The following is a 25357-nucleotide window of genomic DNA, read 5'->3' on the forward strand; positions in this document are numbered from 1 at the left end:
ATCATGACTTTTATTATTGAATAATATATGACACTCTTTATTATATTTGTGTAATGATAATAAAGTCCTTAGAATAGATAGTTCGTGTAATAATATATTAAGTGTGACTTAATCATGAGATTACATTATCATAAAGAACGCTATTCTTAAATGTATCCGTAGTCAAAGCTTTAATATGAATAAAGGATAATAATAAAGCGTCGAGACTATTATGTACGTAGACTGATGACTGCATCTCATGGGTCATAGATATGAGATATTAAGTCTATACATAGGTATAAATATTAGGAGTAATATCTATACTGGATTGACCCACCGTGAGAATACTATATAGTAAGTTATGCAATTGTCATAAGATATTCTCACAATGATAATAGTGTATATCGCTCTTAGACCTGAAACCACTATGATCCCTAGATGTGGACTCGTGCTTTGTTGCCATTCTAACGTTGTCTGTAAAAGGATAACCATAACGTTGGTTGATGGGTGCTTGATGAAGCATGTTGAGGGACATGAGTGTCCTAGATGGGATTTGTCCCTCCTCATAAACGGGAGATATATCTTTAGGTCTCTTGATGAAATATGACTGTAAAACTGCATGGCCATGCCGAACTAAGTCAATATAAGATATTGGACTTATTCGTTATTCAGTATATTTCGGAATCAAAAAATATGAATATTGGTCTATACAAGGGTGACAATATCTATGCCTTGGGATCAATAAAGATATCGAGACAAAGGAGTAATTGTACACATGAGTATTATCATGAAAGGTTTCGTCAGATCATTTGACATTCTTGTCACTTGGGTAGCAATGATGTGTTGTTAGATACCGCTCATTGTTTATAATATTAAGTATTATATTTAATATTATTGCCAACGTGACTAGAACCTATAGGGTCACACACAAAGAACAGTCAAAAGAGAAATATATAAGTATGACTTATATAAGGGGTGCGTTTAGTAAATAACGCTAATTAGTTAGCAAAATTACTAAACTCGTTGTTGGGCTTACTGAAGCCCAATAGTGACTTCTAACCTGTAGAGCACACTAGAAGTTCTATAAATAGAACTCTAGTGCTGAAGTTTTTGGTTACACGTTTTGGAGCAACCTTTCTTCTTTGCACTTCCGATTCATTGGCTAGCACCGAGTTTTAGAGGAGCACTGTTCGTGTGGACTTGCTAGAGGCTTTGCTGCTTGCTTGGCTGTGATCGAGATTCCAGTTTCCAGTTTCCAACGTTCAGATTCCAAACTTCGAGGTAACAATCAAATCACTGATTCATGTTTGAATTTCGTAATGATCCAAGGAAAGAAAATCGAAATTATTCTACTGCTTCTACTCCTTTCTTGCATTCGATTTTCCTTCACATACTTTGTTTGACTTAAGAAGATACCATCACGAGTTTGCTTTATTTGAAGGCCAAGGAAAAAGGTGAGCTCTCCCATGAGGGACATCTCAAGCTCCCCTTACATCAACTTAGAAAATTCTTGACACATATTGTCATTAGTAGAACCAAAAATGATATCATCGACATAGACTTGAACTAATAAGATATATTTACCTTTACGTTTACTAAACAGAGTGTTGTCTACGTTTCCAAGAGAGAACCATTTTTCTAACAAAAACTTGCTCAAACGTTCATACCAAGCTCTTGGGGCTTGTTTGAGTCCGTATAGAGCTCTTTTCAATTTATAAACATGATCCGGATACTCAATATCCTCAAATCCGGGTGGTTGGGAAACGTAGACCTCTTCATTTAGCAAACCATTCAAAAAGGCGGATTTAACATCCATTTGAAACAGTTTGAAATCAAGACAAGACGCAAATGCTAAAAGTAGTCGTATAGCTTCGAGTCGGGCTACGAGAGCTTAAGTTTCATCGGAGTCAATCCCTTCCTCTTGGTTATACCCTTTAGCAACTAGTCTTGCTTTGTTTCTTGTGATAATACCATTTTCATCCAATTTGTTTCTAAAAACCATTTGGTTCCAATAATTGACTTTCCTTTAGGACAAGGGATAAGATCCCAAACTTCATTTCTTTTAAATTGATTTAGTTCATCTTGCATGACAAGTGTCCAAAATTCATCAACTATCGCTTCCTTAATGGTTTTAGGCTCAATTTGAGAAACGAAAGTGGTAAAACCACAAAAGTTAATTACTTGAGACCTTGTACTTACACCCATTCGAATATCGCCAAGAACGTTTTCCAAGGGACGATCTCTCATGGTGATCCAATCATGACAAATACAACAGTTTGAAAATCTAGAAACAACAGTATATTAAAAGGAGATAGTCATTTATTTTTTGAATAAGTAACGAGTAGACACAATGATTGTTGACTCCGTTAGTCAAAATAGTCTTTGACGTCTCTGAATCTGAAAACTATTTTTCATTAATTCTAGTTGGTTTATATGTCTGAGAGACTATTTTGACTAACAAAGTGCACTATCAGATATTATATTAGAATTTCAAAACATTAAGGACTATTATTCTTACTCAATATACATTCAAGGACGAAAATGATTATTTGTCCTTTTTTTATTCCTAGAAAATTCCAAGATATAAATTATTGTATAAAACACAACAAAAAGTAATGTACTAGGACATTTGGAGTGTTAATGAATATGATTATAAATGGTGGTTATCTAGCTAAAACAGTAGTTTCTGATACGTTAGCTACATAAACCAATTCATCTTTAGGTCTCGTGCTTCCATTATTTCTCTGATCCATTTCAAAAGATAGACACTCCCTCAATTCTGCCAATATTTGGCTCATGTCTGGCCTTTCTGCAGCATTTGGTGAAATGCATGACATGGCAATCTCTACAACTTTTCGTGTTGAATTGATGCTAAATTTACCCTCCAACTTTGGATCAAAAAGTTTCTCAATATCTCCTTCTTCAATTACAGGAATAATCCATTCAAGTATGTGAATGTTTTCTCCAGCTGCTCTTATTATTGCTTGATGACCAGTGATCAACACAAATAGAATTATTCCAAAGCTGTAGATATCATTTTTTTTATTTGTGTTTCCTGTTCTCTGATATCTATTAAGAAATCAAACAAATAAACAAAATTAGTGATATTGACCTAATTATAATATTGTTTCTTTTCAATCTAATGTTCAATTATACAAATTATAGATCAAAATAAACAACTCTTTTTTGTAAAAAATATTATTAATATAGTAGCGGAAAAGTTTTATTAAGCTCATTGATAAACTTATCTCAACTTTTCTAAAATAATATTACATCTAATCTATAATAAAACTTAGTAAACTGGTAAATGTGCTTCAAAAATTTGTAACAAGCAAAAATGTTGTAGAATTCACATTCTAGATATAAACAGATGTTGCATCAGAGAGATTGAGAGAAACAATATGCCACAAATTATTGAAATCTGGTCAATTTTTTTTTTTTTATAATGCCATTTCGTACTTACGCAGGATCAACATAACCTAGTGTACCAGCAGGTTGAGTGGATATATGAGAATCAATATCGTTACCGAAAGCTCTACTTAGGCCAAAATCAGCTATCTTGGCATGCATATTCTCGTCGAGTAGTATGTTGGTAGGCTTCAAATCTCTATGCATAATAGGTGGTTTACATCCATTATGCAGATATTCCAAACCTGAAAATCTAACAAATTAGTTCAATGTAAAGAGTAGAATAAGCAAGAAACATACCAGAAAGTGCACATTACCATATGCTGCATCAACTGCAATTTTGAGTCTCTCATTCCATTTTAAGACATTTGCATAATCTTCTACATGCAAATAGATAGGCATTAGTCTTGTAGTTTTGGATAAACACTCTTTAAAATGAAAACATAGAAAAAAAATCTTCCGAGTGGATTAGGTTTTATATATTTGACATAAAATATACCGATGTGGAATAATCCAAGTGGATTAGGTTTCCTGGCACGTCAATAAAAATAAGATAGAGGAAAAAAAAAAAAATTAAGTGGGAACCAATTCCGTGAATGGAGGAAAATAAGGAGACCAAAGCTGCAATTACGCCAGCAAAAGACAAACCATAGTTACCTAACAAGTGCTGTTGAACATTTCCATTGCCCATGTATTCATAAATCAATGCCTTTTTTTCACCTTCATCACAATATCCAATGAGAGAGACCAAATTTCTATGATGAACAATCATTAGAAGTTGCGCCTTTATTTTGAGTTAATATTAACTATGGAAAATATTGTAGGATTATTAATGTAAATACTATTATTTGAATAAAATCATGATTGAATACATTGTGTTATGATTAACTTGAATCCAATGACTAACCTCGGATTGAAATTCCTTATAACCTTGCTTAGATGATTTGGAAAGCATTTTTACAGCCACTTGAGTGTGATCATGTAAAATGCCGATGTAAACTTTTCCAAATCCTCCTTCTCCAATAACGGTTTTGAAGTTATCGGTAATATTGAGAATTTCAGTGTAACTGAATGTTCGATGCTTTGATTGCATCCAACGCCTTTTCTTAGAATTTGAGCACGTAGCTACTACATTGATATAGAAAGTTGAATGAAAATAAGCATCGATGTGGAAAAAATTTAAACATGAATGTTGATATAGAGATTGGAACAAAACCATTTTTCTGTCATATTTAGTAGTAGGTTTCTACCACCAAGAATTTGTTTATGACTTCAACATAATGTAATGATCATTCAATTATTGAAGTACCTTTTAGTGTTCTGAATATCCAACATACAAGAAAAATCGAAGCCATTACACCTAATGCAATAAGTAGTACTAAAAAATCGTTCTTTCCACAAGATTTTGTCATACAAAGATCAGGATTATCATCTACACTGAAAAAAGTCAAAGGTGCCAAGTATTAGTTATCATATCATTGTTGATATTTATATAAGACTAACTCTTAGACAATGGATAAAATAGAAACACAAGTTTACAACAATACTCTTTATGATATATACTGCTTAGAGTAAATTATTAAATTGGTCCCTAAAATTATATCGACCAGACATTTTAGTGCTTGAAATTTATAAATAGGCAGAAATATCCTCAAAATTGTAACCTGCATAAGCTGACATGTTAATTATCTATGTGACACTCAACATACACACGCATGAATGTGAAACTTCTCTCTAGATGAAATTAAAGGATTGATTTTTTTGGTTCTTCTTCCTCACCATAACTAAATTCTAAGCGTAAACAACTTTTTTAGTCTTTAATGTGTGAGAAGTTATCATTAAAAAAATGTTTCTTTAGTTAGTTAGTACAATCTTTGAATGTGTTTTTAGTCAATTTCGTTCATAAAAATAATTCTTTTCTTGAAAAACTCATAAAATTATTTTCAAAAGACACAATTCGGGATTTGTTTGTAATATAAATACATTCAAGAATATAGAGACAAATGGTAGACAAATTACACAAAATGACTAATTTGTAACTTTGAGTATAGAGGAGCATACCTCAATGATAGTGAACCTGTTTTATGTCTCTCAAGGAGTTCACTTGGAACAAACCCTCTAAGTTTGTTCTTCCTCACATTTCTGCCAACACATGAAAAATAGTTATGACACATTTTTTTTTATCTTTTATGCTAATAATCAATGAAATTACATTTGATTTATCGGCATTGGACTTACAAGACTTTTAGTAATCGCAGTTGTGTCAGAAAATCAGGTAAGGGACCGTTCAAACTATTGTTTGATAAATCTCTGAAAGGAAAGAAGTTAAATGCAGAGTTAACATTTTGAATCTCCAATAAAGAGATAATAATCATCTTATCGAATGCATATGGTTTCACCATTTAACCAAATGAGATTTATCCTAAAAACCGTCTCCCCAGCTTGCAGGCGTAATGCAATGCGTATATTTTAGTATATATTTGAGATTTTGAACAAGTTAAATTAACAGTATGATAGATAATCATATAACATTTCAATCATAGTTAATATCTTTTAGAAATATTTTATTGCTTCATTAATTTAAAAAAGGAAAACAAGGTCTTCCCTAAATTCCCAGATCCTCCGTCCGAACATACCCGAGGCCGCCCTTAATCTAACCTAATTATGAGATAAGGAACTCACAAGTTTTGTAACATTGTGAGCTTTGAGATGCAAGATGATATATTCCCTGTCAATCCACTTGAAGACAAATTCCTGGTTGGTTCCATTTCCATATATACTTTAAGTCAGAGGATAATTAAAGTTTTTGAATTATATTTGCATATGGTTTATTTAAGGAATGGTAAACTTACAAAGATGTGATTCTTGGGATGCTATAGCCATCAATACTACAATTTAGTCCTTCCCACATATAATTCACAGGACCACATGGATCTCCTTGCCAATTTCTAGCCATCCCATAAGCATCCTTGATGTTTGTGATAGCATCAACTAGTATTTGATATTCAAAAAAAAAAACAGTTCAATAAGGTTTTAAAGACAATTTGCATATAGTTTACTTTACGCCACAAATGACACAAAAAATTCATATACTACCTCGGTCATTAAATATAGTATATCGTTAACAAAATCACGGAAATTAAGAAAATTTGTAGTAAGTATTTAATTTATTGACTATTAGCATTGTCTTATAAGTTTACCTATAATGAGAAAGAATAATTAGCGCAGTTGAAAATAAGAAAATATATGACGGAGTAGTATGTTTTTCAAATAAACTAAAGGGCGAGCTTACCATCATCCTGTTGAGTTTCTGATTGTGAGAAGACTTTTGCAATATAAATCTCAAATGCATTTAGGATGGGTGGAAGGGTTGAATTCTGTGACCTAGAAAGAGAAATTTGATACCTTGTGGCTCCAATCAAAGGTGTTGCACCATAAATGGTTTTTACTTTCAAAAACTCATTAAAATGTACTTCCAAAACTTCGTCATTAATTGTGATATTTGAGATTCTAGTTTCATTTCCAGCCAGTTTCTCCACCTCATTAAAGTACAAAAAGTAGTGGAATTGGTCATTTACATTATCTGCATCCCAATGAAATTGTAATGGAGCACTGGTATTTACCGGTGTAACAGCAGTGCTCATCACAATTTTTGGTAGTTCATAAATATTCGGAATTGGTAGAATTACATTCTTAACGGAGGTGCTTAATCGTCTCCAAACACTTGGTAATTTACAAGGCTTCCAGATGCGGTCATAAACATCCTTTCGGTACCTGTTGTTTGTACATGGCCAAAAAAATATTGTTAGATAATTAATGTACTGCTAGATGATTTCATGCAATGTATTCTACTTAATTACCTGTATTCCGTGTCTGTCAACGAACCTAAATTGCATCGCTGGAAGAGTGATAATACCGATTTAGGTTCGTATGTGCCATAAGCTGTATTGTTCATAGCCCTCAATTCTATGGCTGAAATGAACGGAGTACCTTTACCTGTGTTAACAAGACATGGTTGTATGTAATCTACTGACGGAGTGTAAATGATCTCCTTGATTGTGGTGTGTGATGCATTGGAGAACAACTTCACTGTATCCCACACATTAGGTCCAAAATGAAGATCAAATTGTGGTGGTTGATTTAGATTATCATAGTTTCCATAATAGAAAGAAGCTCTTATTAAATATTTAGTACCACTTGTTACATTTATTTTGTAACAGTTTCTCACTCCACTTGGAAAGCTCCTTACATTCTCGAGTTCCTGTCGAGAAAACTCTTTTGTAGGTTGTATGCTCTTACTTACACCTTTATCGACGATGAATTTGGCATCTGAAATGTAATTTATGCCTGTCTCCAACGAAGGATAGCTCGCATCTTCAGGTCGCCCACAATCTAAGCTAATGAATCCTGATACATGTAAATTTTGGAATAAATTAAGATAATTTCAGCTACAAAAATAATTACTAGGAACAATATGTGACATGAAGTAGGTATAGACAAATTAAAAAACAAACCTGATTGATCCTGAGCTTGTATCAAAACCAAAATAGTAAGGACACCAAGCAATACAGAAAGAAAATGGGGTAACATTATCATCATTCTTGTTCTTGTATAAATGCTAATACAAGGAAGCATTTATACCGTTAAAGAATCGCATTTCACTTCAATTTACATACGCAAAACGTTGTAAAAAAACTCGCATTAAGGGGCATTTGTTTCAAGTATAATAGATTTATTTTTGGAAATAACTTTTCGAAGAATATAAGGATAAAAATGTGTGTTTTATTCCTAACTAAATAAAAATAATGTTTGAACATTTTGGGAAACTTTATAATAGTAATCCCATTAGATAGACTCTTCATAATTAAAAACAAATTAATCACAAAAATTAAATTATGAAATGTGCCTCAGTATAATATGTGTTTCCGAAGTTTATTAAGAGCAACATTATCAAGCAACAACTTGAATGTTTGATTGATTCAGAAGACTCCTAGGTCGTTGGATGAGACACTATGAGTATTAAGTATTCTACAATGTTTGGTTTCATATGAGAGGCTAATTGATTCAGAGACTCTACAATTGATTTAGTTTGAAGCAGTATTAGATGCTTCTGCGCCAAATCAAATATATTTCATTTTTTTAAGGGATATTCCATCTTTTTGTTGGACAATTATTTAATACTATTTGCATGTTTGTCTATTTTTTTTGTTACGTTGTCAGGGCTTGTTTGTCCATTTTATTTTTTTTATTTTTTTTTGAAAGGTTGTCCATTTTATTATTATACTAGTGTATTATCTCGGCGTTGTCCAGGTTATATATTAAGGAAAAAGCTTTTTAGTGCGACAGGTCAATGCACGACAAACAACGAATGAATAGTAACCTTTGGATGTGCTTTGGATGGTTACTTACGTTGACTTTTATTTATTTAAAAAATATGATACCACTGCCCTTCATGTATCGTGTGCAGGTCGTGTTTAAAGTTTTCGCACTGTATAGCAAAACTGATATATTAATATTATTAGTCGAGCTCTTTTCTCTCAAAAAAAAAAAAAATTAGTCAAGCTCTTTCAAAAAAAATATTATTAGTCGAGTTATATGCATAATATTCAATAAAAATTCACATATACCAAAAATAATTAAAGAAAATAGATTACTTGTATATTGACCCATGATTATTAAATGAATTATTAACACTTATCAAAAATATAAAATAAATAAATCCTAATTGTGTAAGTTGAAATAATAATCAAATAATGTGTGTAAAGAATGAATAGAATGGGCACTTGTAAGAAAAAAGTGATATTTTCTTATATTTATAATTTTAATTAAGTAGTTTAAATAGTTATTTAAATTTTCTCTATCAATTAAATTTTTTAAAAATGAATTATCTTTCAAAAAAATTGGTTACAAAAAGTTTAGGTGAGATCCGACAGCCCACCAAAGTTAGGGCAGACTTCAAGCTCAAAGAACATTTGAAAGAGATGGTAAGGAATCTCTTCCTCCTTGACCAGAATTGGGTTTAATTCTAACATTAGTTATGCAACAGTATTAAATCTCTTGAGGAGTTTTGCCAACCATTGTAGTCCTACCCGGTTTGAAGCATTAGCTAGTATATGCAGTTCCACACAAAGGATGTCTGGTTCATTTAGAAAAAATAATAATAGACCTTTCAAAAAAAATAGTAGTAGTAGCAAATATTGAGGATGACAAAAAAAATATAAGCATGATACAAGCGGATAAAATCAACCATGGATATATGCAGATAAAATAAAACATATGATTTTTAAAAAATTAATAATACGAAAAAACAATTATTATTTATCTTTGAAACATACGAAATAGTAACAAAATTGATTAAATTAAACTCATATGTAGTATTAACAGAATTCAAAAGAGAAAAAAATAGCTTAATTTAATATATTATACTTATAAAAATTGGAAATATGTATTAAACTATGTATGAATAATAGTTTTATCAAAGTTTGGTTTAATTAAAATTATTTTGATTTTGATTAGAATTATAGGCATAAATATTGTTCACTTTCATATGGAAACATATTATATTTATTTTTTTTGAAAGATACCAACAATATAACATTCTTAGAAACAAAATTGTTTAAATGGATAATTGAAAGTGAAAAAGACAACCCAAAACCATGTATCTTTTTGCTATACAATACCGCGTGTCGGGGAATTGGAGTTGTGTCTGGAAGTTAAAATTGCCGCCGGAAGTGAAGAACTTTTTACGGAGAGCTTTACGCAACGGTTTGCCTACGAGAGTCCGTTTACAAAGTAAAGGTGTTTAGTGTCTAGATCAATGTGCAGTGAGTGAAGACTTGACCGAAGATAGTGCTCATCTTTTCTCTATGTGCAAGAAGAGTGTACTTTGTTGGCAACATATTGACTTATGGAGTTATTTGATGGTTGTTTTTGATATCGGTGTAAGTTTTCCGATTAATGTGTTTGCTATTTTACAACATCTGGATTAGCATCAAAATCTAGTCTTTGGTGTGACCCTTTGGAGCATTTGGAAGCATAGAAATAATAAGGTTTGGAATAATGTTATTGAATCTACTCAATCTATATCTGAACGAGCAACCCTTCTTACTAGCTGGATGAATGCCCAAACCATGCATAATCACACTCCTAGACAACCTTATACTTAGGGTGTGGTACAATGGCAGAAGTGAAGTCCGGGAACGTATAAATGTAATGAAGATGCTTCCTTTTCTCATACGTTGAATAGAGTTGGAATTGGCATGTGTATTCGGGATGATGAGGGGCAATTTTTGCTGGCTAAAACAGAATGGATGACTCTACTTCCTGGTGTGAAATTGGGGGAGGCTTTGGGATTGTTATCAGCTCTCAAGGGGGTTCATGACCTAAAATTTGACATTGTGGATTTTGAGATTGATTCCAAAACTGTGGTGGATAATCTTTATGGTAGTAAGAGTGATGTATCTAATCATTAGTGCAGTGATTAATGATTGTAGACGCCTATTAACTTCAGATTTAGCAACCTATGATGTTAGGTTCATTAGGAGACAAACCAACGAAGTCGCTCATTGTTTAGCAAAGACGTCTCCGTGTCATGCTAGTTTATGAAAATTATATAGCTACAAAATTTTCAATTACCTAAATATTTCAAGGTGTATGTTTTATGTAAATTGAATGCAATTGTTCAATGTTCATCTTATTTATAACTAGAAATTTTTATTTGGACAACAATTTTTTGTTAAACAACATACTTATATTCAATGTAGATACTAGATATAATTTCGTAATGTGTGCCACCGTGATGTTGCCGAAGAGCCGCTGTGGTCAACGCCGACGTCGGTCAAGCACCATAATATTTTAAATTACTTAATTAATAATATTTAATATTTCTGAATTATTAATTTTTTTTGTCTTATGTCACAAAAAAATCATTGGATTATAAAAAAAAAAAAAGTAGTATTGGGTCTGTTTACATAAAATTGGATTGAATTCATTAAGAAAATAAATACACCTTTTAAAAAATTAATACATTTTGATTTATGGATAGGATGAACATCCATTAATAATATAATAATGGATTTATAAGATGAATATTATACTTAATGGATCAGATTGGATGAACTTTTTAGAAGAATTTTTAGTGGATTTTAATAGACTAGTGTATTGTTTTGATCTATCCATTGGAATCTAAATGCATATCCATCAAATTCATTCATTTTGCCACCCTTATTAGAATGTAGTAATTTTGAACGGGGTTTTCAAAGCATAAGTGGGAAGCAATTACAGCAACATAAATTGAAGAGACAATTTGAAACAAGAGCACTGATAGGCATACATCCTAACGTGGCCAAACCACTCTACACCCTTCCACTCTGGCCAATTTTATTAATTAAAAATATGGCCAATCCTTGTCATTAAAAAATGGAAAAATGATAAATCAAAAAATCAAAAAAACTAAACTGTAGCACCACTCTCTCACTCGGCCCATCTCTCTCTCTCACTCATGCGATTTCCGTTTTCCCCCTTTTCTCCCTCGCCGTGATTTCAACGTTCCGTCGCCGCCGTGATTACTCCATCGCAGCACCTCACGAGATTACACCCTCGCCGCCGTCGATCTTCGATTCTCCCCTTTCACCCATCGTAGCACCGTCGCCGACAATCTCTCTTTTCTTTCTCTCGTCAGCGTTTCAACTCAGGTATATTCATTCATCTCCCTTTGTTTGATTTAGTTGTTTAATTTAGCCCTAGAGAGTGCCTAAATAGATTTGGTTGTTGAAGAAGAATAGTGAATCTGGAAATGATATTCGGCTCCTGTGTTAGTTAGTGCATGTGTTATGCTTGGTTAGCTTGTAGGATTGGTCTTTGTACATTTTGTTTTTTGGCCTTTAAGTCCTTTCCTGCGGTTATTATGGTTCTGTGCTAGCTCTGTTTGCAGCAGGTTCCCTTTGTATTGTTTGCCTGTTTGTTTGTTCCTCTGCAACCACTTTGCAATGCTGGTGCGTGGTGTTTATTTTATATATATATGCGGGTTAAAAAAATGAGGTAATTTAGATCTGTGTGTATTTACTATTCTTGCGGTATTTGGTAATTTATCTCGTCGGCGTTCCTCAATTTTGCGGTGATTCACTATTCTCGTTATTCATACACATTTATGGGTATATTGAAAATCAATATTTTATTTAATTTTTATCTGAGATTTTGGCAGTAGTGAAGTGAAGAATGGGTTGAATTTTATGTTATGTGTGTTTATTGATGGATAAAGTTTGTTTAATAGAGGCTATGGACATTCATTGGGTTAGTCTATAGCCAGTTTTGTGGGTCACAGAACAAAATAGGAATTCATTAGCGAGAAAGTTTAAGGTTCAATGGGTTATTATTATACATGAGGTTTCATGACAAAACATTATAGCATTGTTTGATCCATCTAATTAGTCTCACCTAGTGGAAAACAGCTTTGATGGTTATTGTTGTATGGTGGGTTTTTGACTCGATGCCCTTATCTTTGAGATCCGTTTGTTATACAGTTTTTATGGTAATATATTATATAGTATAGATTATAGAAGTGTATAAAGCCTTCGCAATGTTAGTATTTTCTTAGTTTGCTTAGATCATTTGAAAAATTTGAAATTACACACACACGCACACACATTAATGGCATTTACATTTAACTTGTTTGTGACATGTTCTATGGTTTATTTCAGATTCCTGTAACTTTGGCTTCTGTTGACGCTCTAGAGACATATACTCAGATATCTAGCCATCCCTTTAAACAAAACCAGCAAACAGGGCATTATTGCTCTTGGTATCCTTCATCTAAGGTATAACTTTTAATCTCTAAGTAATATTCAAAAGCGAAATATTTTTTAATTAAGGCATTTTAGCTGTTGATATCCTTTATTCTAAGGTATTACTTTTAATCTCTACAAGTAATATTAAAAAACGACATATTTTGTAATTAGAAAACTAATGTGCAATAACTGAGGATCAACTAATTCCGTTTTACAGGACATAATTGCAACTGGAAATATTGATACAAATGCTGTTATTTTTTACCGTCCATCAGGACAGGTATTAGCTACACTCAGCGGTCACTCTAAAAAGGTTGGTCTTATTTTAGGTGGAATTGCAGGATTTATATTTTCTTCAAAACCTATTAGCTGACCTGTAATGCTTTTGGTAGGTAACAAGCGTGAAGTTTGTTGGTAAGGGTGAATCTATCATAACTGGTTCAGCAGATAAGGTAAAGAGCTATCCCTTTGTAATTTTATAAGGTAGCTTGAAAACTCCTGTGGCAGCATTGGCATCACAGTCAGCATCATGACAAACAAAATGGTATGTGTATGTGACAAATGTCAATTAGTTTGTTTGATTTCATTAGTGTTTTTGTGTTTTTGTTAATGCCTTTCCTTATATGTAGCCTTTGGAATTCTTGTTTATTGCAGTTACGTCTCAGACATGAATGTAAGTCGATGTATATTACTAAAGTGAACGAGAAGCTTACTGAACTTCAAAGGTCTCAAATTCAAAAAACACCATTTAAATGGTTATTGAGTTTGCCTAAGAAATTTAAAATATCCGAAAATTTGCTTGAAGAATTGGTAGAAAGATGGGATGGTAGGAGTGGGGGGTTTGCTATACAAGGTCGGATAATACGGTTTACGCCTTTAGATGTATGTTTTGCATTAGGACTTCGTATAATTGGTGAAAAGGTGAACTTCAAAAAAGACCCTACATCCACTACGAAAGCAATGTTTGATAATGAAGTCATCAATGTAAAAACAATTTATGCTAAAATTATTAATATGGAAGGAGACGAAGATGTTGAGAATTTTTGCCGACTTTATTTACTTCTTGGTTTTGCCGAGTTCTACTTTCCAAATTCAACTGATAAGGTTAGTGGTTGGTGCCTAAAAATGTTAGACGACTTGAACTCCATTGGGAGATACAATTGGGGTGTCGCTGTTTATGAAACTCTTGCTTGCAGTTTAAATCGAGTAGCGCCTCTTTTTTGCGAAGGAAAAAATACTTCACGGTTACAAATTAAGGGATGCGCTCTTGTATTACAGGTAAGTTATCGTATGATCTTTTTATACGTTTATAGGCCAGTCTTTGTGATCATATATGTCCGTGTAGAGTATTATATATATGTGAAGTATGAAATCTAACATAGTTTATATATTACAAGAGTTTCTTGAGTTTGAGTTTTTAGATTGTAAGGTTGATGTATTCTGATAATGCCGCTTCTTTTGTCTTCATGCCATATTGTGATATGATTATAATTGATCTTTTATTCGTTGATATTTAGAGCTTGTTAGTAACTGTCACTTGTGACTGAAACAAGTGTAACTCAAATTTAAAAGTAGTAATAATTTGTAAACACTTTTAAATACAAATGATTGCTGTTGAATTTGAGTATATCAGCTTAACTCTATATAACATAGGATGAAGTTTTATAGGAGATGTAAGAGTGTTTTTCAAAAATGTACATTTATTTTTGTTAATTGGAAGTAAGTGTTGTGATTGGAACAATTTAATTTTATTTATTTATTTGTATAATATATGTATATATAGGTATGGGCTCTAGAGCATGTACTAGGATACGAACGAAGTTATCATGATTCACCATTGACTTTTCCACGATTTCTGAAGGCGCGTGGGGTTAGTTTGGTTGGCAAAAATATATCATACTTGCTTGATAATAATTTGGTAAGGTTGAATAAATATTATTATTATTTATATTTTACTTTATGTATTTTGTGTATATATTGAGATTAAGCAGTGTCAATAGTTCATTAATATTTATATTGTACCTACCTTGACAGGTTATTGAAGAGTTAAGTGCAACTAAAGAAGAGGTTGCAAATGAAGTTGTGAGGGAGGCGTTAGAACGAGCACCAAGTGGATATATTAAATGGACACCAGATCCTGATATTAGTCAGTTAATTGTTAACAATCGCCTGTTGGCTGAAGCAAACAAAGGACTTGCCGCAAGGATATCTCTTCTTGAATCGGAAACAAGAGAGATGAAGAAGTTATACGGTAGGGCACAAACTAGTTATGTGGAAGAAGGTGTCTTCAGCGATGAAGGTGTCTTTAACGATGAAGGTGTCTTCAACGGTGAAGGAGTCGACGAGGATGTATCCATGGATGAGATAGAAAGAGTTATTGAAAGGGAGGTGGCACATGTATCATATGATGAAGCACATCCTGCATCAAATCTGTTGACTAGAATTAAGAACAAGCCAAGAAACCGTGTAAAAAGTGGGGTTCTGCTTTCCCCATGGGTGAAGGATGGACGCATAAAGAAGAAGATTTAAATTAATGTAGTGTTTTTATATGATTGTAATGTAGATGTTTTTTGTTGCTATTTTTTATTTAGTAAGACAATGTCGCACCTTTAATATTAATGGAAACACCATAACAATGTTAGTTACTAACATTGTTGAACTATCCTATAGTCTAACGAGTCACTATGCGTGTTATGTAACAAATTTTATTGGGAGTGTTTTTAGTTATTTTTTGTTGTTTGATATAAACAAAGACCGTGTCTTTATTGACAGGTGAAATCTTCGCATGTAAATCTTTTGCGTAAAATGATATTATTTACACCTGGGAAAGATTAACTAGCCAAATATATGGTACGTGTGACCAAATTTTTACACATGCGTGACCACTATTTTTTCATAATTTAGAACTTGTCCGTCTTTAGGCGTGATAAACTCGGTGATTGTAAAACAAGTTTTTTATGTTCGGAAAGGCTTTTAGTGCAGTGATGAAATGAGATCATGCGTCTGACTTGTCTAAAACGATATTATTTACACGTCGGAAAGAAAAACTAGCCAAATATATAGTCCGTATAACCACAATTTTAAAAATGAGCAACCACTTTTTTTTCATAAATTAGAACTTGTCCGTCTTTAGGCGTGATAAACTCGGTGATTGTAAAACAAGTTTTTTATGTTCGGAAAGGCTTTTAGTGCAGTGATCAAATGAGATTATGCGTTCGACTCGCGTAAAACGATATTATTTACACGTCGTAAAGGAAAACTAGCCAAATATATAGCCTGTACAACCACAATTTTACAAATGAGTAACCACTTTTTTTTCATAATTTAGAACTTGTCCGTCTTTAGGCGTGATAAACTCGGTGATTGTAAAACAAGTTTTTTATGTTCGGAAAGGCTTTTAGTGCAGTGATCAAATGAGATTATGCGTTCGACTCGCGTAAAACGATATTATTTACACGTCGTAAAGGAAAACTAGCCAAATATATAGCCTGTACAACCACAATTTTACAAATGAGTAACCACTTTTTTTTTCATAATTTAGAACTTGTCCGTCTTTAGGCGTGATAAACTCGGTGATTGTAAAACAAGTTTTTTATGTTCGGAAAGGCTTTTAGTGCAGTGATCAAATGAGATTATTCGTTCGACTCGCGTAAAACAATATTATTTACACGTCGTAAAGCAAAACTAGCCAAATATATAGTCTGTATAACCACAATTTTACAAATGCGTGACCACTTTTTTTTCATAATTTAGAACTTGTCCGTCTTTAGGCGTGATAAACTCGGTGATTGTAAAACAAGTTTTTTATGTTCGGAGAGGCTTTTAGTGCAGTGATCAAATGAGATTATGCGTCTGACTTGTCTAAAACGATATTATTTACACGTCGGATAGAAAAACTAGCCAAATATATAGCCTGTACAACCACAATTTTACAAATGAGTAACCACGTTTTTTTCATAATTTAGAACTTGTCCGTCTTTAGGCGTGATAAACTCTGTGATTGTAAAACAAGTTTTTTATGTTCGGAGAGGCTTTTAGTGCAGTGATCAAATGAGATCATGCGTCTGACTTGTCTAAAATGATATTATTTACACGTCGGATAGAAAAACTAGCCAAATATATAGCCGGTACAACCACAATTTTACAAATGAGTAACCACTTTTTTTTCATAAATTAGAACTTGTCCGTCTTTAGGCGTGATAAACTCTGTGATTGTAAAACAAGTTTTTTATGTTCGGAGAGGCTTTTAGTGCAGTGATCAAATGAGATCATGCGTCTGACTTGTCCAAAACGATATTATTTACACGTCGGATAGAAAAACTAGCCAAATATATAGCCTGTAAAACCACAATTTTACAAATGAGTAACCACTATTTTTTTCGTAATTTAGAACTTGTCCGTCTTTAGGCGTGATAAACTCGGTGATTGTAAAACAAGTTTTTTATGTTCGGTGAGGCTTTTAGTGCAGTGATCAAATGAGATTATGCGTCTGACTTGTCTAAAACGATATTATTTACACGTCGGAAAGAAAACCAAGGTACAACAGTTATATAGATGGATAGTTAAAATGGTACAATACATATGGTTTAATGCAGATAGTCCTAATAATACATGGAGATAGTCATAACATTGAGAATCATAATTATAAATTATTACTCATCGGATAAATCACCATCTGTCCAGTATTGACGGAGATGCTCTATTCCACGTAATTCAACTTCCCTTGAATTTAGACATCTGTTGAGACGAATTTGCATCTGATTGTTCTCGTTGCGTATCATGTTAATGGCCAGTTCGAGCGACTCATTACTGTCTCTTGGGATTTCTGATGAACGTTGTTTTGGTCTTCTTTGGGCTTCTTGACATAAAGATTGTCTAAGACGTGCAGACTCTTCCATGCGGTAATCCCATTCTCTACGATATTCGTTCATGTTTGCGAGTGAGAATCGTTGTTGTGGGCATAGACAATATCGAAACATATTTCGCTCCAATGCCCACACTCGACCCATACATTCTACCATTTCTGCTGGAGTGTACATTGTTCCTTTAATCCCAGAGAAAGCATGAAACTCCCATTCAATACCAACCCAATCTTCGTCCATCGTATCATAAATTACTAAACTCCATTATACCACAAGTGTATGGTACTTATAGCATGAGTCATAGGATGGGTAATTTTCTTTCTTTGACTAACTTTTTCATTTCAATTAATTTCCTGTTCACTGTTTATTCACATGCTATCTGTGCAATTTCTACAATTGAGGCAATCCAGGGAATCTTGGTAGATGCTAAGAGTCCAGCTGTGTAGTCTCGTATTGAATTTAGGGTTAAAAATGTTTTTGGTTCCTAAAAATTTTAGAATGTCTAAATTTAGTCCTTACTTAATTTGTACTATATACTTATTCTTTCCTTATCATTAAACAAATGTAACAAACTACCTGAGTGTGTTTATACCTTGAAACAACTTTTTCTATAATAAAATTGTTGTTGGTGTCATTAAAAAAAATAATTTAGATTATATATTTTTTATGTAATAGTGTATTATAGTTGGTGTTGTTGAAATAAATAATCATGATCAGTTTCATTTTGAAACATTTGTTTTGTTTTTTTTTTTCAGTTTTAATCAAAATCAAAATTTCATTACAAAAATGTAAATACTGTTAGGAAATCCCTAAAATTCAATTAAAATTAAGTAAGGATTATACCTACAATTCTGAACCCAATCTTCCTCCATCGTATTCAAAATGAAAACTATACTCGATCTCTGTTGGTGATGTAGGAAAATTGATTGTTATTGATTTTTCTTTGGGTGTTTTGGTGTATTTTTTTCTTTTTGGTGTAATATTTGGGATTTAAACCTTTTTTATATATAATATATTTTGCCATTAAAAAAAAAAAATACTCCATTATATCACAAGTGTATGGTACTTATGGCATGAGTCATAGGATGGATAATTATCTTTCTTTGACTAACTTTTTCATTTCCATTAATTTCGAGGTCACTGTTTATACACATGTCATATGCACTATTTTTAAATTTTATAATTAATAAAAATATATTATTTCTTCTACTATAAATACTTCCTTTCATCTTTCAATTTATCACACCATTTCATCTACTATTCTTACATCTATCTTCTTTTAACCTTATTTTTTCATTTTCACAATGCCGAATGCAATACGTTCCAGCATTAAATTTGCGCATATAAATCGACCGTTCACCGGTTGGATGTTAGATCCGGTTGATACGCTATCCGAATTAAATGATGTTTTTAACTACTTTTTCTACTTGACAAATGATACTACTCGAAGGGTGAAACGTATTGTACATGTAGAACCGTACTACTCGTTGGATGATGTCCACAATGACTGGAAGTTAAGGTATGATTTCAAGACTCTTGAAAGAGACATTGAAGTGGAGCACATGTTTCGGTGGAGAACAAACACAGGAGACCCGTTGTACTTGTTCGTTGAAAGTGAAATTAATGTCGAGTAGCTTATGTTAAATCATCTTGTGTTGTAGTAATTAATGTTGTATTGTGTAATTTCCATTTGAATATCTTAGGCAATCAAGGGAATCTTGGTAGATGCTAAGAGTCCAGTTGTGTAGTCTCGTATTCAATTTAGGGTTAAAAATGTTTTTGGTTCCTATAAATTTTGTATTTTCTAAATTTCGTCCTTACTTAATTTGTACTATATATATATATATATATATATTTTTTTTTTCCTTATCATTAAACAAATGTAACAAACTAGCTGAGTTCATTAAAAATCCCTAAAATGGAAATATTAGGAATTTTTAGCAAACACATTTTCAAACATTTAGTTTTTTAAAGTTTTAATCAAAATCAAAGGTTCATTAAAAAAATGTAAATATTTTTAGCAAATCCCTAAAATGCAATTAAAATTAAGTAAGGATTAAACCTACAATTCTAAAATTGTATACGGACTAAAAACACATTTAACCCTTCAATATATAACCACCTGCTCTCGTTGAATGGAATCATGAGAATCTTGACTCATTAGCTTCAGTTTGATGTGGAATAATGTAAATCTTTGGAAGGACTCTTGGAAAATTTACAGGATATAGAGTGCACTTGACTGTATGAGATGTGAAATAAGATGAATAAATTGGAGAAGCACTGATATTGTATTATAAGGGGGGCCTCTTTTACTTTGTTGTATTATTTTGCATTATTGCCACTATTTGTTCACATGCTATATATTTGTAAAGGAAAAAGATAGTAAGGAATATATGACAGCAACTCTGTAAAAGGATAGTAAGGAATATATCACAGTACCTATAAACATTGAATAATGAACATGAGTGATAGTAGTAATAGCCATTTTGGTCCCTGAAAATGTAATAAATAGTCATAAAACTCCCTCGATGTATTAAAATACTATAGTAGTCACTGATTTTGTACTTTGTTAGCCATAATATTCCCTGAAGTGACAATAAGTAAATATATTGAAGGCCAAATATACCAACATTAATAAATTATTTTAATGTTAGGGACTACTTTGATTTACGAAGTACACAATCAGACACAATTTAAAATTTTGATACATTGATGGATTTTCTTGGATTCACATCTATCAAATGTCTAGATCCACCCCTTGCCTGAGCATGAGTGAGTTTGCCACTATTCGTCCACATTATAATCTCATGTGATCTCATACTTCACCAATATCAGTTTATTGCTATCTGTTAGTAGTTTATTCATTTGACCACAATGAGAGACTATAGATATCTTCTTCGTGATCTAGAATGGTGCTACGAGAACCAAAATAACCAAATTTTAGCAAAGAAAGCAATTAGAAAGGAATGGAGACTTCGATCAAAAGAGTCTACTAATCTTCAGGCCGATCTTAACGAGTTAGAGGCACCAATTCCTGATTTGCTTGCTATTCAGATGTGGCAACATCACCCCCCTCAGTTCCACATTATGGAGAAAGCCTTGCTTCGCATAAGATTGGAGAACAATATTATGGCTATAAGGAGGGTACGGTATGGGATGCTCGCAGTGTGCAAACGCTTTCTATATGCAAATAGAAAGTGTCTTTCCGCTGTTGAGGAAGAGGTCATTTTATCCACAGATGAGTATTTATCAAATACTGATGAGGAATAAATTTTTCAAATTTATGACTAACGTTATGTTTGTTAAAACTTTTGCACTTGTGTAAAATATTACTCTATGATTCCATTCTTGTTTGTGTGACCACTATGTTGGAATTATCTAAATGTGTGTATGTTGGTAACATTTTATGTTGTACTACTATTTTGGATCATTGATAGAATTATGTAAATGTGTGTATGTTTATTAGTTATTTTGTTTTATTAATACAAAGGTATTCTATATTCCATTTGCGACATCTATACATGATGCTATAGAAAATTCAAAGTGCAGGTATTCAGGCAACTATGTGATTACCTTACAGAGAATTTGTCAACCATACATGCATAACAAATTAACCATAAAAATCAACAATATAACCGTAATCTGTCAAAGGTGTAACCATATTTTTTTCCTGTCTTCAAAATTGGTCCTCATCATCCATACATGTACAAATCAAGCAGGAAAATCAACAATATAACCGTAATATTTCAAAGGTGTAACCATATTTTTTTCCTGTCTTCAAAATTGGTCCTCATCATCCATACATGTACAACAAATCAAGCAGGAAAATCAACAATATAACCGTAATATGTCAAAGGTGTAATCATATTTTTTTCCTGTCTTCAAAATTGGTCCTTATCATCCATACATGTACAACAAATCAAGCAGGAAAATCAACAATATAACCGTAATCTGTCAAAGGTGTAATCATATTTTTTTCCTGTCTTCAAAATTGGTCCTTATCATCCATACATGTACAACAAATCAAGCAGGAAAATCAACAATATAACCGTAATCTGTCAAAGGTGTAACCATATTTTTTCCCTGCATTCAAAATTGGTCGTCTCTAACAGTATCGACCTCGCCTTTCAAAAATATGATTACCTTAATAATTCAAAGGTGCAAATATAACCACTCAGAATTTCGGCAGAGTCGATATTTTATACACACGTGAATTACATATAAACATGAATTACATTTAACCAGAAAAATCAACAATATAACCATAATTTGTCAAAGGTTTAACCATTTTTTTTCCTGACTACAAAATAGGTCGTCTCTATGAGTACCGACCAGACCTTTCAAAATATGATGCCCTTAATACTTCAAAGGGGAAAATGGCCGTGATTATATTAACTGGCCTACAAAAAGAAAACATAATCTCTATCTTATACAAACTACATTACTTGTATGTACTATACAAAAAAGGGTCAGATCTTTCATATTAACAAGCTGTGGTTGAGTTTCAGTCCAAAAAATACCATATTTATCCAAAACATAGAAGTATGACTAATTATGTGGTACCTCCTGTAAAAGTGAATCAATAACAATTAGACGACTGAAAATCACGTTAAATGCAAACATAAAACCATGCTTAGAGTCAAATAGCCACCTTAAAATTCAGCTGCGTCCACATCTTTGCTCATTGATGCAAGTAATGACATAAAACCACTAGTTGACTGTTGGGATGAGAAGTAGTTAAGCGTATCACCGGACGCTTGAAACCCATCAGACATAGGAAGTAATGTAGGTTGTAGTATTACAGAGTGAAATATTAATTACATTTAACATAATTAACATTGTATTATTATTAAAAAAACAAATGTAATCACAATAATAATAGGTTAACACCAACTTACTTCGACAACCGAAACAATTGGTTTTTTTCTTTGCATTTTGCTTCTTTTTTTCACAATCTTTTCAGTGGTGGACAACCGACGATTAGTTCGAGGACGTCCCTTACGTGGTACTTTTAACGGATTAAGAATTGGTTGTTCAGGTTGCTGTGATAATGAGTCCTCCATCGTGTTTAAGCTATGATCCCCTCCCACACCACAATGTGGCTGTAAACTCATTTTGCCCAACTTCTTGGTAGACCATTTGATCATTTCTTCATACAAATCAGAGGTTTGACTAGGTGTCTCAGCCGCACATTCTGCAATTTCATAAAATGTCTTGCAAAGACCTTCAAATCTTTCTATGTGTGGTTGTAGTTTTTTGGCATTGTAACTTGTCTTCATGTGTGCATATTTTCTCTTCACATTTTTACTCCATCGTGGCAAGATAAATTTAGACGGAACCTCTTTCACTCTAAGATGACCAAGTACAAAAAGGGCATGTCTACACAAAATGCCTCTGAACTCAAACAACAAACAAGTGCACGTAACATTATTGTCTTCCCCGTTGAAATCAACACAATACTTAGTTTCGTTCGGTTTACCACAGACAATACTCTCCTCTAAAACGGTGTATGTAGATGTAAATTCCAATGTAGTCACACCTTCGAGATAACAGTTGCATTTCCCACGAAATTCTACTTGTATCTCCATATACTTGTCATGGGTGTACTCGGCTTGAAATTGTCTCTCGATTGTGGAATTTGACCCGCATGGAATGATTGTGCTTGAAGACCGAAAATCTGCCTCGTATTCCTTTTCAGCCTTGTCTTGGAGTGCGTTGTCGTATTGCTTTACAAATTCGCTTAGAGAAGTTCTTGCATTAATGTAACCATCGAAAAAAGCATTCATACTTTCACTCCTCTGTGTTGTTGACATTCCGGCCCAGAAATCATTTTTTAAATAACATGGCACCCATCTTTCCCGCTCTTCGAAAATGGTATTCAACCAATCATTTTCACCCAAACCATATTTTTCAATGAATGTTGTCCACCCAACAACAAAATCATCAACCCGCAGAGAATCATACACACAATTTTTCATATCATTTTTTATTCCTTTGTATTGTGCGTATCCTTTCAATTTTTCGGCAATTTTTCTCATTATATGCCATAGACACCACCTATGCCTAGTATTAGGAAACACAACCTGAATTGCATTCTGCATAGCCTTGCACTGATCGGTTACAATTCCCATTGGAGGCCTCGAAGACATACACCTTAGCCATGTTTCGAACAACCAGGTAAAGGACTTGGTATCTTCAGATGATAAAAGACCGCAACCTAGTAAAATGGATTGCCCATGATGATTGACACCAACAAACGGGGCAAATGGCATGTCATACTTGTTTGTCAAGTACGTGGTATCGAATGTGACAACATCACCAAAGTATTCATAGGCAGACCTACAACGTGCATCAGCCCAGAAAATATTCTGCACATGAAAGTCCTCGTCCATGTCAATCTCATAGAAAAAGTCTTTGTTGCATTCCCTCATTCTAGCAAAGTAGGATAAAAGTGCCCTGTCATCTCCTTCCTTCCCAAGAAGGTGTCTTTCTTTTGCCACAAAGTTTCTGACATCTCTCTCCACAAATGTTAGATTTTCGTAACCACCGGCATCACATACCATGGAACGGAAACTTTTGTTCACCCGTACACCTGCCTGATCGTTTATCAAAATTGTCCGCTGTGCATGCATATCAATCTTCTTATTGCCAGCAAACAACCGTGATTTAGTTGGACTTATCTCATGATTATGACATGAATTAAAAGACAAAATAGTCCATAGACCCTTCTTTAAAGCAACCGTTATCTTAGCTGAGCAATCAAGTTTCTTCGTTGGATTCGTCTTCAAAGTTGGTGGTATGTTTGATTCATGGTGACCTTCTCTTGCACAAGTTAGAATGAAATATTTTAACATGCCATCGGCCCCTTTCTTAGAGTTTCTAGTTTTGATCGCAAACCCTTGTTTCATGGCATATTCACGGTAAAAAGACTTACAATCTGCAACCGATTTAAAAGACATACCGATAGTAGGCGTGAATTTATCTGTTGCGACAGCATTTGTTGTTTCAAAGGTCCCGGAATCCGAAACGTCAACACGAGCCGCACCATCAGCTAGCTCTCCGTCAGGGGGTAATAAAGGATGATCGATCAATATAGGAGGACCATCAGCCATCGAGCATAAGTGAAAGGAAAAGTGTAAAGATTTAAATTACAATGAACTCTTCTGGCTTTTGGTGGGAAGTGATCGTAATTAGTGTTTGTACACTTCTTTTTTATTTTAAATGGATATATGTTTTTGCTTTAACAAAAAAAAATGATCGAAACTAGTGTTAATGAAGCAATCCACGTGTTGAGTTGTGTTGGATACTTAATTTTAACCTCAC

At 33.1% G+C, this 25357-nt stretch overlaps 3 protein-coding genes across 8 annotated transcripts; 1 reads left to right on the plus strand and 2 right to left on the minus strand.

Moving 5' to 3' along the window:
- Positions 1-2367: 2367 nt before the first annotated feature.
- On the minus strand, positions 2368-8468 carry LOC146899090 (putative LRR receptor-like serine/threonine-protein kinase At1g05700). 4 transcript variants are annotated; one of them, XM_085732036.1, is made up of 13 exons: positions 7902-8468; positions 7248-7794; positions 6680-7161; positions 6240-6378; positions 6070-6141; positions 5626-5697; positions 5449-5529; positions 4697-4824; positions 4295-4512; positions 4045-4171; positions 3705-3764; positions 3443-3632; positions 2368-3048 (listed from the first exon to the last, which is right to left on the minus strand). In XM_085732036.1, the coding sequence occupies exons 1-13, from the start codon at positions 8020-8022 to the stop codon at positions 2643-2645; spliced, it is 2643 nt and encodes an 880-aa protein (XP_085588162.1). In that variant the 5' UTR covers positions 8023-8468; the 3' UTR covers positions 2368-2642. The 4 variants fall into 4 exon arrangements, with proteins under 4 accessions (XP_085588162.1, XP_085588161.1, XP_085588160.1 ...); XM_085732035.1 differs by having other exon boundaries at positions 3705-3767; XM_085732034.1 differs by having other exon boundaries at positions 4295-4515.
- A 3260-nt stretch (positions 8469-11728) lies between these two features.
- LOC146899091 (uncharacterized) lies at positions 11729-15834 on the plus strand. 3 transcript variants are annotated; one of them, XM_085732038.1, is made up of 7 exons: positions 11729-12080; positions 13086-13202; positions 13390-13485; positions 13565-13716; positions 13827-14450; positions 14956-15090; positions 15207-15834. In XM_085732038.1, exons 4-7 carry the CDS (start codon positions 13702-13704, stop codon positions 15699-15701), a joined length of 1269 nt encoding a protein of 422 aa, XP_085588164.1. In that variant the 5' UTR covers positions 11729-12080; positions 13086-13202; positions 13390-13485; positions 13565-13701; the 3' UTR covers positions 15702-15834. The 3 variants fall into 3 exon arrangements, with proteins under 3 accessions (XP_085588164.1, XP_085588165.1, XP_085588163.1); XM_085732039.1 differs by lacking the exons at positions 11729-12080; positions 13086-13202; positions 13390-13485; positions 14956-15090 and having other exon boundaries at positions 13571-13716; XM_085732037.1 differs by lacking the exons at positions 11729-12080; positions 13086-13202; positions 13390-13485; positions 13565-13716 and having other exon boundaries at positions 13782-14450.
- A 7234-nt stretch (positions 15835-23068) lies between these two features.
- LOC146899092 (protein FAR-RED IMPAIRED RESPONSE 1-like) lies at positions 23069-25146 on the minus strand. The gene is made up of 2 exons (XM_085732818.1): positions 23127-25146; positions 23069-23076 (listed from the first exon to the last, which is right to left on the minus strand). Exons 1-2 carry the CDS (start codon positions 25144-25146, stop codon positions 23069-23071), a joined length of 2028 nt encoding a protein of 675 aa, XP_085588944.1.
- Positions 25147-25357: the final 211 nt, after the last annotated feature.

Source organism: Medicago sativa, chromosome 8 (assembly GCF_051527215.1).
Source record: "Medicago sativa cultivar Bolivia chromosome 8, Bolivia_mono, whole genome shotgun sequence".
NCBI classification, from domain to species: Eukaryota; Viridiplantae; Streptophyta; class Magnoliopsida; order Fabales; family Fabaceae; genus Medicago; species Medicago sativa.

Excerpts from the sequence above, each read along its gene's own strand:
- LOC146899092 (XM_085732818.1), bottom strand. The coding sequence starts at position 25,146 with ATGGCTGATGGTCCTCCTATATTGATCGATCATCCTTTATTACCCCCT.
- LOC146899091 (XM_085732037.1), top strand. The coding sequence starts at position 13,782 with ATGCCTTTCCTTATATGTAGCCTTTGGAATTCTTGTTTATTGCAGTTA. Across the intron at positions 14,451-14,955 it reads GATGCGCTCTTGTATTACAG|GTATGGGCTCTAGAGCATGT; the intron begins GTAAGTTATCGT and ends ATGTATATATAG. Across the intron at positions 15,091-15,206 it reads ACTTGCTTGATAATAATTTG|GTTATTGAAGAGTTAAGTGC; the intron begins GTAAGGTTGAAT and ends CTACCTTGACAG.
- LOC146899090 (XM_085732033.1), bottom strand. The coding sequence starts at position 8,022 with ATGCTTCCTTGTATTAGCATTTATACAAGAACAAGAATGATGATAATG. Across the intron at positions 7,795-7,901 it reads ACAAGCTCAGGATCAATCAG|GATTCATTAGCTTAGATTGT; the intron begins GTTTGTTTTTTA and ends TACATGTATCAG. Across the intron at positions 7,162-7,247 it reads TTGACAGACACGGAATACAG|GTACCGAAAGGATGTTTATG; the intron begins GTAATTAAGTAG and ends TACAAACAACAG.